Below are 14,566 nucleotides of genomic sequence, written 5' to 3'. Positions count from 1 at the left end.
TTAGGCCCAATTAGCCATTTTTCCTCCCCTAGTGTTACAAGGTCTCAGGTGTGAATGGAGAGCAGGTGTGTTTGGTTTGGTTTTATCGCTCTCACTCTCTCATACTGGTCACTGGAAGTTCAACTTGGCACCTCATGCAAAGAACTGTCTGAGGATCTGAAAATAAAGGAATTTTTGCTCTACATAAAGATGGCCTAGGCTATAAGAAGATTGCCAAGACCCTGAAAATGAGCTGCAGCCTGTTGGCCAAGACCATATAGCAGTTTAACAGAACAGGTTCCACTCAGAACAGGCCTCGCCATGGTCAACCGAAAAAGTTGAGTGCACAAGCTTAGCGTCATATCGAGAGGTTGTCTTTGGGAAATAGACGTATGAGTTCTGCCAGCATTGCTGCAGAGGTTGAATGGGTGGGAGGTCAGCCTGTCAGTTCTCAGACCATACGCCGCACACTGCATCAAATTGGTCTGCATGGCTGTTGTCCAAGAAGGAAGTCTCTTCTAAAGATGATGCGCAAGAAAGCCTGCAAACAGTTTGCTGAAGACAAGCAGACTAAGGACATGGATTACTGGAACCATGTCCTGTGGTCTGATGAGACCAAGATAAACTTATTTGGTTCAGATGGTGTCAGGCGTGTGTGGTGGCAACCAGGTGAGGAGTACAAAGACAAGTGTGTCTTACCTACAGTCAAACATGAGGGTGGGAGTGTCATGGTCTGGGGCTGCATGAGTGCTGTCGGCACTGAGGAGCTACAGTTCATTGAGGGAACCATGAATGCCAACATGTATTGTGACATACTGAAGCAGAGCATGATCTGGTAGTTAGAGGTCAAGTTGCATGACAGATTAGAAACTATTAGTGACTAAGAGGCAGAGTAGATAGGCTGACTCTGAGTTCCAGTGCCATGCCACGGTTCCTGCGTGTGAAAAGCTGCGTTACAGGCTGGTTGGACAACGGTTGAAAGATCTCCCCATCAATGCTGATCTTGCCTTCAGGTCTCTGCTGATGCCACATCGCAGCAGGAATTGCACAGGAACGCGCTACATATTCCTGTGCGATTCATGTGCGGTGCACAATTTCATTAGAACTCTTGTTGGGCCGTTTGCTGATAATTCCTGTTTGTACATTGGATGTATGTACTAGAATTAATCTTTTCTTATATAAAGCTTGTATTATTTCCATACTGGTGTGCATATATACTGTATACTTATTTTTAGTGTTTTATGCTGTTGTAGTAGTTCCTCTGCTCCCAAATACTTTTATTAGATTACTGGTTAATTTCTCAGGAAGGGAATCCCCTCTGTTCTGGGTGGAGGCACTGCCAACTTTATTATCAAACCCACTCTTCCACTTAGCGAAGGTTCTGGTTCTACAGGTTTAGCACAATACCGTTTGGGGAGGGCCATTTGTCATAACCTCACCACCACCACCCCCAAAATGAGGGCTGAAAGGGGACTGTACATGTAGCCACAGTCCTGCTTGGTTTGCGGTTGTGGAGTGGTTATATTGAATTTACTAGGTGACTTTGACAGGTGGTGCCACCTTGCCGAGTTCAATTTGCCATGGTAGCAAAGAAAAGCATTGTGGCAACAGAATGTGTATAACCACCTTTGGCTGCATGTAATGTTTTAGGTGGGCTCAACTGCCTTTTTATACTGCCTCCTTTCCACCCATGTAAATGAAGCCTATATATGTGAAACACTTTTTTTTAAGATCTGGGGACTTCGTAATTTTGGCATGGCACCATCTGTAGGAATTCATTTGCACACCTCCTGATTGTTCAAAACAACTTCTTTCCTTTGAGCTGTAGGATTTAGATGTTTTTTTTCAATAGAATTTCACAGAGGCTCCCTTGGCCCTTCCATGATGTCAATCTGACCTCCTGATCTTGCCAAAAAACAACAGGATCATAAATAAAGCACAGCAATCAATCCTAAAAGTTTCACAGGCGTTTGACTTTTTTTTCTGCCCCTAAACCCCTTTATGTTAGCCATGCACACATAGGCAGTTACAGGCATTTACAGGCAGGGGCATTTTGGGGTATAAATCTGAAAGCACCAAAATAGTGTTCAGGAGAGAAGCATTTGGGCAGAAAAAATGTATGAAGCATCTAAATGCGTGTAAACACTACTGAACTGTAGTGGCATTTAGAGCTTGAACGCTCATTCATTTCAATGGCTAGAATAAATAACTATTCTGAACGTGTCTAAACACGTCAAAATGCGTTTGAAAAACGCGTCTTTAGGCTCGCTTTTACCACTGCTTTTCTCCTGTCAGGAGAAAAGGGTTCAGAAGAACCTAGTGTGCATGAGACCTTATAGTTGATAAGTCTTTATCATATTCTAGTTCACTGGCACTATGTTACCTTGTGGAAGGGACTCTGTGAGCTGCAGAAATGTTGGCCCATTGTCCATATTAAAGGGGACTACAACCCAAATAGTTGGGAAATTTACCAATACTGTTGCACAAGCTTCTTTACACTTTTGTATTTGGTGTTTTCTTGAGTGAAGATGTGAGTTTGGAGCACTAAGCACAGTTTTTATTTTATTATTTTTGGCTTCTGAAAACATAGCCGTACACCACATATGTGTGTGTGGTGCTTATTCCCAAATGCAAAAGTGATACGTCTGGAAAGAAGCGTCATACGCACATGTAAGCAGGTTGAATCAGTGGGTGCTGTCCTGGCTGGGAGGGTTGGGGTTAATGTTTTGCCACTTTCCTGATCTTTTTGGTGGGTTTCCTGTCTGGGGCTAGCCTGCTTGTCCCGTGTGATATAAATTGGGACAGTGGTCTGGCTAGGGGGAGTCCCCCCGAAGGAGTCCGGGGGGGCCATCAAAGGTTCCACAGGAGACACATGGTGAGCATGGTTCAGTCTTGAGTGTGAATCCCACAGTGGATAAAAATGGACAAAAAGACCTGTAGGAGTAGGAGAAAGTCGCCTGCTTGGCACACAACAGAGGCTTATAACTTGGGGTTCTCCCTGAAGACACCAGCACTGGAGTATGGCACTGGCATGGGAGAGCCTGTGAAAGATTATGGACACTGGACTATGTACACTGGAAAGCACTTTTGCAGGTATGCTGGGGCAGCACATCAGCCTGTAGTTATAGTTAGGAGTAGGGAAGTATCGTGCCTTGTCTGTTCTGACTGTAAAATGTCTACTTTTGCACGTTTATTAAGTAAAGCATTTTAAACTGTGTCCTGGCCTGGTCTGAAGTTACTAAAGAGGTGTATCTTAGGTAACCTGCACACGCACAGATAACCAGTGGGTATTAACACATTGGAGTACGAAGACATCAGCGTAGAGTGGAGAAATGTGAAGACACAAGTAGTTGCCAAGAGTAACAGAAATGTGGATCGCATGTACCTGTTATTGGTGAAACGGCCTCTAGCAGCGAGATCTGTCTCCCATAGCAATGGGAGCAGATTGCACCACAGATTTTCCCCATTCTTTACAGAAGTAAGGAACGTAAGAGCACATGTGGAGCCCGCACAGAGAGCATGGCGGGGCCCACTCTGCTACTTGGGAGTAGTAGTGGAAATGCTGGACAAGTGGTTGTGGACATTGGCTCGGCATGTCCCCCCTAAATGCAGATTACAGAGAAGGTGTGCATTGTCGTGGGGAACCTAGAGTTAACGGGAGAACAGCTGCAGGGCAATTGGGCATGGTTTATGTTCATTTCAAGTGTAGAGGCCTGCTTTAAGGTTGAGTATTCCCCCACGGCAGCCTCAGCCTTGTCCCAGAGCATTGGTAAAGACGACAAAGGTTCCCCATGTATGTGTAAAGCAGGGGTGCCCAACCTTTTGAAGAGTGAAAGACCATTTAGGTAACTTGGTAATCAGTCGCGGGCCACAATAAGCAGAGCGGGAAGATGATAGGTCTGTGTCCACTCCGCATATGCAGAGTGAGCGCGGCCCAGCCTGTTCTACTCTATGGAGGTGAATGGAGGGTCTGAATAGATCCGCCTGAAAAAACAGATAGGCTGACTTGATTGAACTGATCACGTGATAGGGGCTTAAGGCTACTTTCACACTGATGTGCTGGGAATTACCCGTACCGCGGGTGCAGCACAATGCACCTGTTCCTTTCCTGTGTGTTAGCTGCACTTTGCTATAGAATTCTGTTATATCTTGTAAGTGCGGTGCACTTTCAGGTATGGCTGGCGGCTGCTGCTGTCCTCTAGGCGGGTATGGCTGGTGGCTGCTGGTGTCTGCCAGGTGGGTATGGCTGGCAGCTGCTGCTGTTCCCAGGGCGGGTATGGCTGCCAGCTGCTGCTGTCCCCCAGGGCGGGTATGGCTTCCGGCTGCTGCTGTCCCCCAGGGCAGGTATGGCTTCCAGCTGCTGATGTCCCCCAGGGCAGGTATGGCTTCCGGCTGCTGCTGTCCCCCAGGGCAGGTATGGCTACTGGCTGCTGCTGTCATCCAGGCAGGTATGGCTGGTGGCTGCTGCTGTCCCCCAGGTGAGTATGGCTGGCTGTCCCCCTGGCGGGTATGGCTGGCGGTGGCTGCTGCTGTCCCCAAAGGTGGGTATGACTGGTGGCTGCTGCTGCTGTCCCCCAGGGCGGGTATGGGTGGTGGCTGCTGCTCTCCCCCAGGCGGGTATGGCTGGCAGCTGCTGCTGTTCCCCAGGCAGGTATGGCTGGTGGCTGTTGCTGTCCCCTAGGTGGGTATGGCTGGTGGCTGCTGTTGTCCCCAAGACTGTTATGGCTGGCTGCTGTCCCCCAGGTGGGTATGGCTGCTGCTTTTCTCCAGGCAGGTATGGCTGGCTGCTGCTGTCCTCCAGACAGTTATGGCTGGGGGCTGCTTCTGTCCCTCAGGCAGATATGGCTGTCGACTGCTGTTGTTCTTCATGGGGTTATGGTTGGTGGCTGCTGCTGTCCTCCAGGCAGGTATGGCTGATGGCGGCTGCTGTCCTCCGGCGGATATGGCTGCTGCTGTTCCCGAGACAGGTATGGCTGGCTGCTGCTGTCCTCCAGGCGGGGATGGCTGGTGGCTGCTGCTGTCCCTCAGGCAGATATGGCTGGCGACTGCTGCTGTTCTTCATGGGGTTATGGTTGGTGGCTGCTGCTGTCCACCAGGCGGGTATGCTGGTGGCTGCTGCTGTCCCCCAGGTGGGTAGGCTGGCTGCTGCTGTCCCTCAAGCGGGTATGACTGGTGGCTGCTGCTGTCCCCCAGGGCGGGTATGGCTGGCGGCTGCTGCTGTCCTGCAGGCGGGTATGGCTGGTGGCTGTTGCTGTCCCCCAGACTGATATGGCTGGCTGCTGTCCCCCAGGTGGGTATAGCTGCAGCTGTTCCCCAGGCAGGTAGGGCTGGCTACTGCTGTCCTCCAGGCAGTTATGGCTGGCGGCTGCTGCTGTCCTCCAGGCAGGTATGGCTGGCTGCTCCTGTCCTCCAGGCGGGTATGGCTGGTGGCTGTTGCTAGCTGTCCCCCAGGGAGGGTATGGCTGGCTGCTTCTGCTGTCCCCCAGGGAAGGTATGGCTGGTGGCTGCTGCTGGCTGTCCGCCAGGGCAGGTATGGCTGGCGGCTACTGGCTGTCCCGCAGGGTAGGTATGGCTGGCAGCTGCTGCTGGCTTTCCCCTAGGGCGAGTATGGCTGGCAGCTGCTGCTGGCTGTCCCCCAGGGCGGGTATGGCTGGCAGCAGGTACTACAGGCTGTCCCCCACAGTGGGTATGGCTGGCGGCAGGTACTGCTGGCTGTCCCCCAGGGTGGGTATGGTTGTCAGGTACTGTTGGCTGTTCCCCAGGGCGGGTAGGGCTGGCAGGTTCTACTGGCTCTCCCCCAGGGCAGGTATCGCTGTTGGCTGCTGTCCCAGGAGGCAGAGTGCATTTGGTATCATTCTGGCTGTGACAGGAGCCAGCGCTATACCAGAAGCATCAGCTCTGCTGTCTACTGCAGCCACATGCTTCCTATACTGCTGGCTCCATTCTTCGCTCTGGGATGGCGGATCAGGAACCTGGGATTTTGGCTTGCCAACCTGCCATCCCAGAGCAGGAAGTGGCGTGCCACATCAGAGGGCACCCCTGGTGTAAAGTGACCCTGTACAAAGTGCCTATCGTAGCCCAGATGAACCCACGCAGGGTAGGCCTCTCATGTGATCCTTGCTTGATGCCCAACTAGAAGAGAAACATGGAGGACTGGCAACCCCCTACACATGTGTGTGGGTAAACCAGCCTATGCAGAAATCATGGTTTACCCGCACGCAGCATTTGCTTGGGGGCTTTATGCCTCAGCACACAGGAAGTGCTAAGCGTCCATATGCATGAGGCCCTTTCTTAGGGGGAGACAACTTGTTTTTCAACATGTCTGATAGATATTTCCCCTAAAATGAAGGATGGTTGGGGGGTCTGGGGGTACTTTATGACACATAAACATAGAAACCTTTGATTTAGGCACACAATTGGAAGCTCTGTCATCCTTTATTACTAATCCAGCTAGGGCCAGTCATTTCTAGTCAGGATAAAGGGAAGAGGGGTAACATTTTGTATGTATGAGATATTGAGCAGTCAGTGACAGTATCCCCCCCATAAGTGAGCAGTGAGTGTCCCATAGCTGGGCCGGGGTGCAGTGTATGTGTGAGTGTGTGTGTGTCACACAGAGTGGAGTGCTGTGCTGAGGTGGCTCCTCCCGCTTCCTGTGCTGTGTGTTATGTGTGCTCAGCTCGGCCCCCGTGTGCTGCTGCTTGTGTCTTCTTGTTGTGTTGTTGTGTCTCATGTCGTCTCCTCCTCTGCTTGCCCCTCAACATGGGGGATCGCCGGGTCACTTCCTCCCCCGGGACCCGCCACCCCGAGCCTGGAGTCCCCGAGACAAGTGCAGCTACCTGGGCCTGTCCCACGGCAACCTGCGCGTCCACTACAAAGGTCAGCACCGACACCGGGGGAGCCCGGATGGGGGGGGGGGGTACGTTGGGATCGGTGGGGATCTCGGGGTACTGCTTTGTGTAGATCGGTATACAGGGGGCTTGTGTTCAGAAGGATTACGTCTCCTTATAAACACATCGCCTGTCAGCTGTACACAACAATGGGCTGACCGAGGCTCCTCTCTACACACAGCAGACGTGTTGTTACATGATCGTGTCTTCGGGCCATCGGTGGGGGATGGGGGATTTGTTCAGGAGCTGACAGCCCAACTCCTGCCCTGATCACTGCACCCCCACTCCTAGATCTGGGCCCTAATCTCATCATCATCACATCTGACTTCATCAGGACGACCATTGTTTTCATTTCATGTCATAGACCCCCTGATCTCATCACATAGCGATGGGGGGTGGGGGTGTTTTTGTAGGAGATGATGACAGCCCACAACTGCTGCCCTCATCACATCACCCCCACTTCTAGACCTGGGGCCTTGTGAGACGAGCATTTACAGCACACTGATCATCAGAATATCTGATCCATCGTATAGATCAATGTTTATTTCACGATTATTTGTTGTTTAGGGCCTCCTGATCTCAGATAGCAGTGGGGGATGGGAGGTTAGGAGGTGACAGCCCAACTCCTGCACTGATCAGCTCACCCCCATTTCTGGGGCCTTGGAGAGGAATATCTACATTACTCTGATCACCAGATTACCTGATCTGTGTTATAGCTCAATGTTTGTTTTATGATTTTGTTGTTCAGGGCACCCTGATTAAAGATAGTCAGATACCATTGGGGGGGGGGGGGGGGGCTGTGTTTTGGAGGTGACAACCCAACTCCTGCCCTGATCACAACATCCCCTGGGGCGTATTTACATCGCACCAATCACCGGATCCATGTTATAGCTCAATGTTTATTTTATGATTATTTGTTATTCAGGGCATCCTGATCTCAGTTAGCAGTGGGGGATGGGCTGTGTTTAGGAGGTGACAACCCAACTCCTGCCCTGATCACATCACCCCCCAATGTAGACCAGGGGCCTTCCTTAGGAGTATTTACATCACACTGATCACCAGATTACATGATTCATGTTCTAGCTCAATGTTTATTTTACGATTATTTGTTCAGGGCATCCTGATCTCAGGTAGCAGTGGGGGGATGGGATGTGTTTAGGAGGTGACAACCCAATTCCTGCACTGATCACATCACCCCCAATCTAGACCTGGGGCCTTGCTAAGGAGTATTTACATCACACTGATCACCAGATTACATGATTAATTTTATAGCTCAATGTTTTATTATATGATTATTTGTTGTGGCTCAGGACATCCTGATCTCAGGTAGCAGTGGGGGATGGGGGGTTAGGAGGTGACAACTCCAGCACTGATCAGGGCCTTAAACATGATATTTACATCACACTGATCATCAGATTCAGGCTTCATTTTCTTTTTTTTTTTTTTTGTTATGATTATCCTAATTCGAAGATGGGTTGGGGGGGGGGGGGGGGGTTAGGAACTGTCACCTAATTTCTGCACTGATCAGCTCACCCCCATTTCTGGGGCCTTGGAGAAGGATGTTTATCTCACACTGTAAAATGAAGCCTGAATCAGATAATCCGATGATCAGTTTTATTTTATGATTATCCTAATCTCATATGGGGAAGCTGCACTTATCAGGTCACCCCCATTTCTGGGGCTTTGGAGATGGATATTTATATTCCTACCTAAACACCGCGATCATCAGCTGATACATTTCAGGCTTCTTTATAGTTTTCTATTTTATTTTTTTGTGGCCCAGAACATCCTGATCCCCTCAGAGGACAACAGGGATAGAGGTGCTGAGCTCTGCCATTTCTAGACCTGGGCCATGGGGTGAATATTTACTTTCCTACCTGATCCCTGTGATCATCAGTTTATGATTCAGGCGTTGTTGAACAGTTCATTGTTTTATTTTTTTATGGCCCTGGACACTCTGATCCCATCTGATAGCAGTGGGGGATGGGGGTGTTTCTAGGAGGGGACAGCCCAGCTCCTGCAGTACTAGAGTCACGTCTCATTTAGAAACCTGGGCCTTGGGGGTCAATATTTACCCCTCAGCTTCATAATACAATTCAGTATTTTATTTTTTAATTGTGCCCCAGGACATTCTGATCCTATCATAAAGCGGTGGGGGATGGGGCAGTTTTTAGGATCTGACAGCCCACAACTCCTGCAGCACAGAGCCCACCCCTATTTCTTGACCTGGACCCTGGGGTGACTATTTACATTCCTACCTGATCATTGTGATCATCGATTGATCTGAGCTCACCCCCATTTCTAGACCTGGACCCTGGGGTGACTATTTACCTGATTGTCATGATCATGAGGTGATCTGAGCACACCCCTATTTCTAGACCTTGGTCTTGGGGTGAATATTTACATTCTTTCCCGATCATTGTGATCATTAGGTGATCTGTTGTAGGCTTCACCATACTGTTCAGTATTTTAGTTTTTACATTTTTTTTGGGCCCCTGGATATCCTGATCCTATCGTATTCCAGTTGGGGGGTGAGGCTGTTTTTAGGAGTGAACAGCCCAACTCCTGCAGCACTGAGCACCATTTCTAGACCTGGGTCTTGGGGTGACTATTTACATTCCTACCTGATCATTGCGATCATCGGGTGATCTGAGCTCACCCCAATTACTAGACCTGGACCTTGGGGTGACTATTTATATTCCTACCCGATTGTCATGATCATGAGGTGATCTGAGTGCACCCCTATTTCTAGACCTGGGTTTTGGTGAATATTTACATTCCTACCTGATCATTGTGATCATCAGGTGATCTGAGTGTACCCCCATTACCAGACCTGGACCTTGGGGGTGACTATTTACATTCCTACCTGATTGTCATGATCATGAGGTGATCTGACTGTACCCCTATTTCTAGACCTGGACCTTGGGAGTGACTATTTTCATTCCTATCTGATCATTGTGATCATCAGGCGATCTGAGTTCACCCCCATTTCTAGACCTGGACCATGGGGGTGAATATTTACATTCCTACCTGATCAATGTGATCATCAGGCGATCTGAGTTCACCCCCATTTCTAGACCTGGACCATGGGGGTGACTATTACATTGCTACCTGATCATTGTGATCATCAGGTGATCTGAGTTCACCCCCATTTCTAGACCTGGACCATGGGGGTGACTATTACATTGCTACCTGATCATTGTGATCATCAGGTGATCTGAGTTCACCCCCATTTCTAGACCTGGACCATGGGGGTGACTATTACATTGCTACCTGATCATTGTGATCATCAGGTGATCTGAGCTCAGCCCCATTTCTAGGCCATAGGGCCACATTCCTACTTAAACAATGTAATAAATCAGCTTATCTGTTTTATGCTTCCGATGAACATCCATTGTCATTTAATGTCGTATAATTTTTTTTTTTTTTTTTTTTGTGGCTCTGGACACCCTGATCTCATCAGATGGCAGTGGGGGATGGGGGGCTATTTTAAGGAGCTGACAGCCCACAACTCCTGCAATAATCATCTCGCCCTTATTTCTAGACCTGGGCCTTGGGGTGGATATTTACATTCCTACCTAACAGCTACTTTGATCATCAGCTCATCTGTTTTCAGGCGTCATCCCACAGTCCGTGTTTTTTTTTTTTTTTTTTTCCCCCATGTCATATTTCAGTAGCATTAAGCCATACAATAGGATTGCATCACGGAGAGAGTCATTTATGGATGACAAATCCTCTGCTGATTTGTTTTTTGGGTTGTGTGGCTGGGTAGATAAATAGAAATTAGTGGACGTTGAAGGCCTCATTCATCCTGGCAGTTCTATAGAGACAAATGACACAAAACATAATTGTTATTGTGCGGTCATAGGGGTACTGCAACTTTCCAGAGCCTGCACCGAAATTTCAGCAAGAACTGCTCACTGTCGTCATTTTTCTGTCACATGAACTTGCAGTGTGTTACTGCAGTTGTAACCGTGGAAGGAAAATGTTTGGATTCGGGGATGGTGACCATCATTGCGTCGAAATTGCAGCAAGAATTACCTTGATTATTGTGCTTGTCACAGTACATGGGTTAGCGCGTTCACTTCAGCCTTCTGAAAGCTTGAAAAAATAATTATTTTGCGTAAATAAATTCTGCTTCTTTTAGCATGAATTGTGATCTGTATACATTCATCTGTACTCGGGTTGTTCTATGAATGTATGTTGCTGGATAGTTCATTAGCATTCCCTTGAAATAATTGAAGCGTATATAGTGATTCTAGCACTGGATGTTGTGTTAGGGCAGTGAACCAGAATTCTGGGGTCATGGCCCCCATTTGGGGTCATGATGGCTCTTCTGGAGGGTAGATGATAATAGGCCTCGTATAAAATGGAAGAATTGTTCTTGTTAGCTATATCACATATATTTTCCCATTCCTTCTCGCGTACTACAACGGGAACGTAATTGGGAGAATCTGGTTTCTTTTGGTTACTAGTCATTCTTAAGGCTCTTCCTTGCCTAGGGTCCTCAGACTTCTTACTGCAGGATACTGAAATTTATTACAAATTTGTGTAAAAATATTCAGCTCTTTCCAGTCCTGCATTTGTAAGAAAGTATGTGATGCTTCTCAATGCTGCAGTTTGCTTTTCAGTCTATGTAATGAGCCGTGGTTAGCAGCCTGCTACAAGGTGATTTAATGGCATTCATTAAATGGCACATAAAAAGGGCTATTTCAATTTTGAAGGTTGCTATATGTGTGCGATTCCCAAGACCTTAATAGTAAGTTTTAGCCTCCATCCCGAGAAGAATTTGAAGAAGAGGGGGTTGGTACCTCAAACCAGTAAAAAGGGACAGATATGGTGGAATAATTTCCTTGACAAAGGCACAACGCCGAAACGCGTAGGAATTCAAGATATCGCTCCCTACAGATCTCACACCATCAGAAGCGTGAATAATAGAGAGACATACTGTCACCATATCACTATGTCACCCTCTTCCTTCTGATTCACTATCACCTAGGGGTCTATAACCCATACACTTTATGAATATGATTATTATTGTGTATATTTTATTTTATTTTCAATAAAATTCAAAATCAACATGTTATAATAGCCCATAAAGTCCCTTTTTACTGGTTTGAGGTACCAACCCCCTCTTCTTCAATTTTGAAGGTTAGCAGTCTATAGGTTTCTAATGAAAATACGCATATGTACATTGGACTTTTTTGAGGGTCATATCTGTACCCAATCCTCATGACTTTGTTAGATCAGTTGACAATGGGAATGTCTGCTTTTTTTTTTCGCCCCACAAATATGTGTCAATGCGTTAAGATGCCCCCCCCAGGCAACTTTTTCTTTTCTCTCTCTGATGTAAGTGTATCTGGGGTTTTCGTTCTAAGCATCATTTGCCAAATCTCCTAAAGATCAGGTTGTCCAAGCTACAGGTTGCCCAAATTTAAGTTACATAGTTACATAGTAGGTGAGGTTGAATAAAGACAATAGTCCATCCAGTTCAACCTGTGTAGGAGAGTGTGGCTGTAATCATCTTACATAGCCCTGAATATTCTGATTCTTGAGATGTACGTCTAAGAGTCTTTTGAAAGCCACCATACCTCCCGCAGAAACCACCTCTTGTGGTAGAGAATTCCACAATCTTGTAGCCCTAACAGTAAAGAACCCCCCACGTTGCCTGAGGTTAAAACACTTCTCCTCTAATCGCATTGTATGCCCTCTTGTCCTCATGCAACCCCTTCGACTGAACAGCTTTTTTTCTAAGCTGAGATCTCCATTGAGATATTTATAAATTGCTATCATGTCCCCCCTCAGGTGTCTTTTCTCCAGGGAGAATAAATCAAGCGATTTCAGACGCTCTTCATAATTAAGGTCCTCCAATCCCCTAATCCGTTTAGTTGCCCTCCTCTGGACTCTCTCCAGCTCCAACACATCCCTCCTGAGGACTGGCGACCAGAACTGGACAGAATACTCCAGATGCGGTCGGACCAGAGTTTTATAAAGTGGAAGGATTATAGTCTTATCTCTGGAATACATCCCTTTCTTTATGCATGCTATGTTAAAGGAGAAGTACAGTCAAAGCTAGTTTGGCTGTACTTCTCCAGTGGATCACAGGAGGGCAGTTCGTTCTGCACTCCTCCTGTGACCTGTTTTCAGCTGACAGTGCGCTAAAGCCCACTGTCGGCTGACGCCAAAGAGCTGGTCCAGGCTGGAAAAAGATTGTGATCATATGTTTGGGATCTGCCCAGAAACCTGGAACGGCACCTGGCTCAGACTCTTAGCGAACTGCTGAAAGCCTGAGCCAGCCGCTCCCACCCCCTCCACAGCCCAGCACTCCAGTGAGCGTGGGGGGGCAGAGTAAAGACAGTGACTGTCAGTCACCAGCTCTCTGCTCTTGGGGCACTGAGAACTAAACAATCACTGGTATTTGATTGCTGGGAGACAGATGCATCAGGCCAATGCTGCATCCACCTATTATTATTATTATTATTAAAAAAAACCTCTAACTTCACTTTTAAGCCGGCCATAGACGGTTCATATCTCGCCTGGTTCAGCAGGAACTGGCTGAGATTTGAACCATGTATGGGCAGGCTGAATGTACTAAAGTTTATTGATCAACTTGGGTACAACCAGCCTACTGGATTTTACATGCATTTTTTTCAAGCAGCTGTTAGTAAAAATCACTGCCTTCTCCCTTTTTGGGGTGGCTTCCCCCACCATCCGCGGCAAAACACAATAGCTTCGTGGGAGGGATTCTGCTGTCAACACTGTCTGTTGTGATTGGGTAATAAAGCAAATTTTATTTCCTGCAACCCGTGGTTGCAGGAAAGAAATTTGCACCGTCTATAGTCAGCCTTAAGTGGCCGAGTCTTAAAGCAGATATAAACCACCTATCCTTTACAGCCAAAGAAGTGACCATCTTAGCTTCTGTTCTGCAGTTGCCATAGTGCTACTCATGTCATCAGTTATGACACTAGCCATTTGATGGTTTGACAAAAAACTAGCAGTGTGTACTAGGCTTTATGCCCCATACACACGTGCAGATTATCTGCAGACTTTTGTCTGCATACTTACCAAAACCATATAATATGAGGTCAAACCTAAACACTTTCAATTTGTATGCAACCCGGCAAGCCCTTGCACTACATAGAAAAGGTAAGTCTGCAGACAAAAGTCTGCAGATAATCTGCACGTGTGTACGGGGCATAACTATCAAAGATCTCTAAAGCCTAGTACACACGCAACGATTATCGGCCGACCGATCGTCCATCTTTTGTCCAGAGTTGTGTTTTGTTGGTTGGAATGTGCCTAGACTGCACACGAATTTTCTCGCCCGACAAAATTCTACTTCTGAAGTGATGTCATGTGTTGGTTTGCTTTCTTTGTGTTCCAGTCTTGCTCATAAGATTTTTCCCTGTCGAAATCTATACTGACTGCACGAAAATCGGCCGTGTTTTGACGGAGGACAAAAATTTTATAGTCTGCACACCAGATTTTTTCGGCCGAAAAGCGTCATACTAACAAGCCGAAAATCGGCAGATCGGTCGTCGGACGAAAGTTCCCTGCCGATTTTCGATGCGTGTGTACGAGGCTTTAGGCCCCTTTCACACAAACAGATTGATCTGGTCCACCTGTCAGTTTTTCAGATGGACCTGATCAGACCCTCCGTTCTCCTCTATTGAGTGGTGGTTGTCCATGGACATGTGTCC

At 47.6% G+C, this 14,566-nt stretch overlaps 1 protein-coding gene across 1 annotated transcript in view; it reads left to right on the top strand.

The window, feature by feature from the left end:
• The first annotated feature begins 6,696 nt into the window (after positions 1–6,696).
• The window catches only part of RANBP9 (RAN binding protein 9), a 136,258-nt gene continuing 128,388 nt past the window's right edge, over positions 6,697–14,566 (top strand). The window contains exon 1 of the mRNA XM_082258188.1: positions 6,697–6,855. Coding sequence (XP_082114314.1) covers positions 6,708–6,855 — 148 coding nt within the window. The 5' untranslated portion in view covers positions 6,697–6,707. The remainder of the gene's footprint in view (positions 6,856–14,566) is intronic.

The sequence above is a fragment of the Pelophylax lessonae genome (assembly GCF_965119305.1).
Source record: "Pelophylax lessonae genome assembly, chromosome: 5".
NCBI classification, from domain to species: Eukaryota; Metazoa; Chordata; class Amphibia; order Anura; family Ranidae; genus Pelophylax; species Pelophylax lessonae.
The sequence above is the reverse complement of the archived record's forward strand: the minus strand, read 5'-3'. Positions and strand labels throughout refer to the sequence as shown.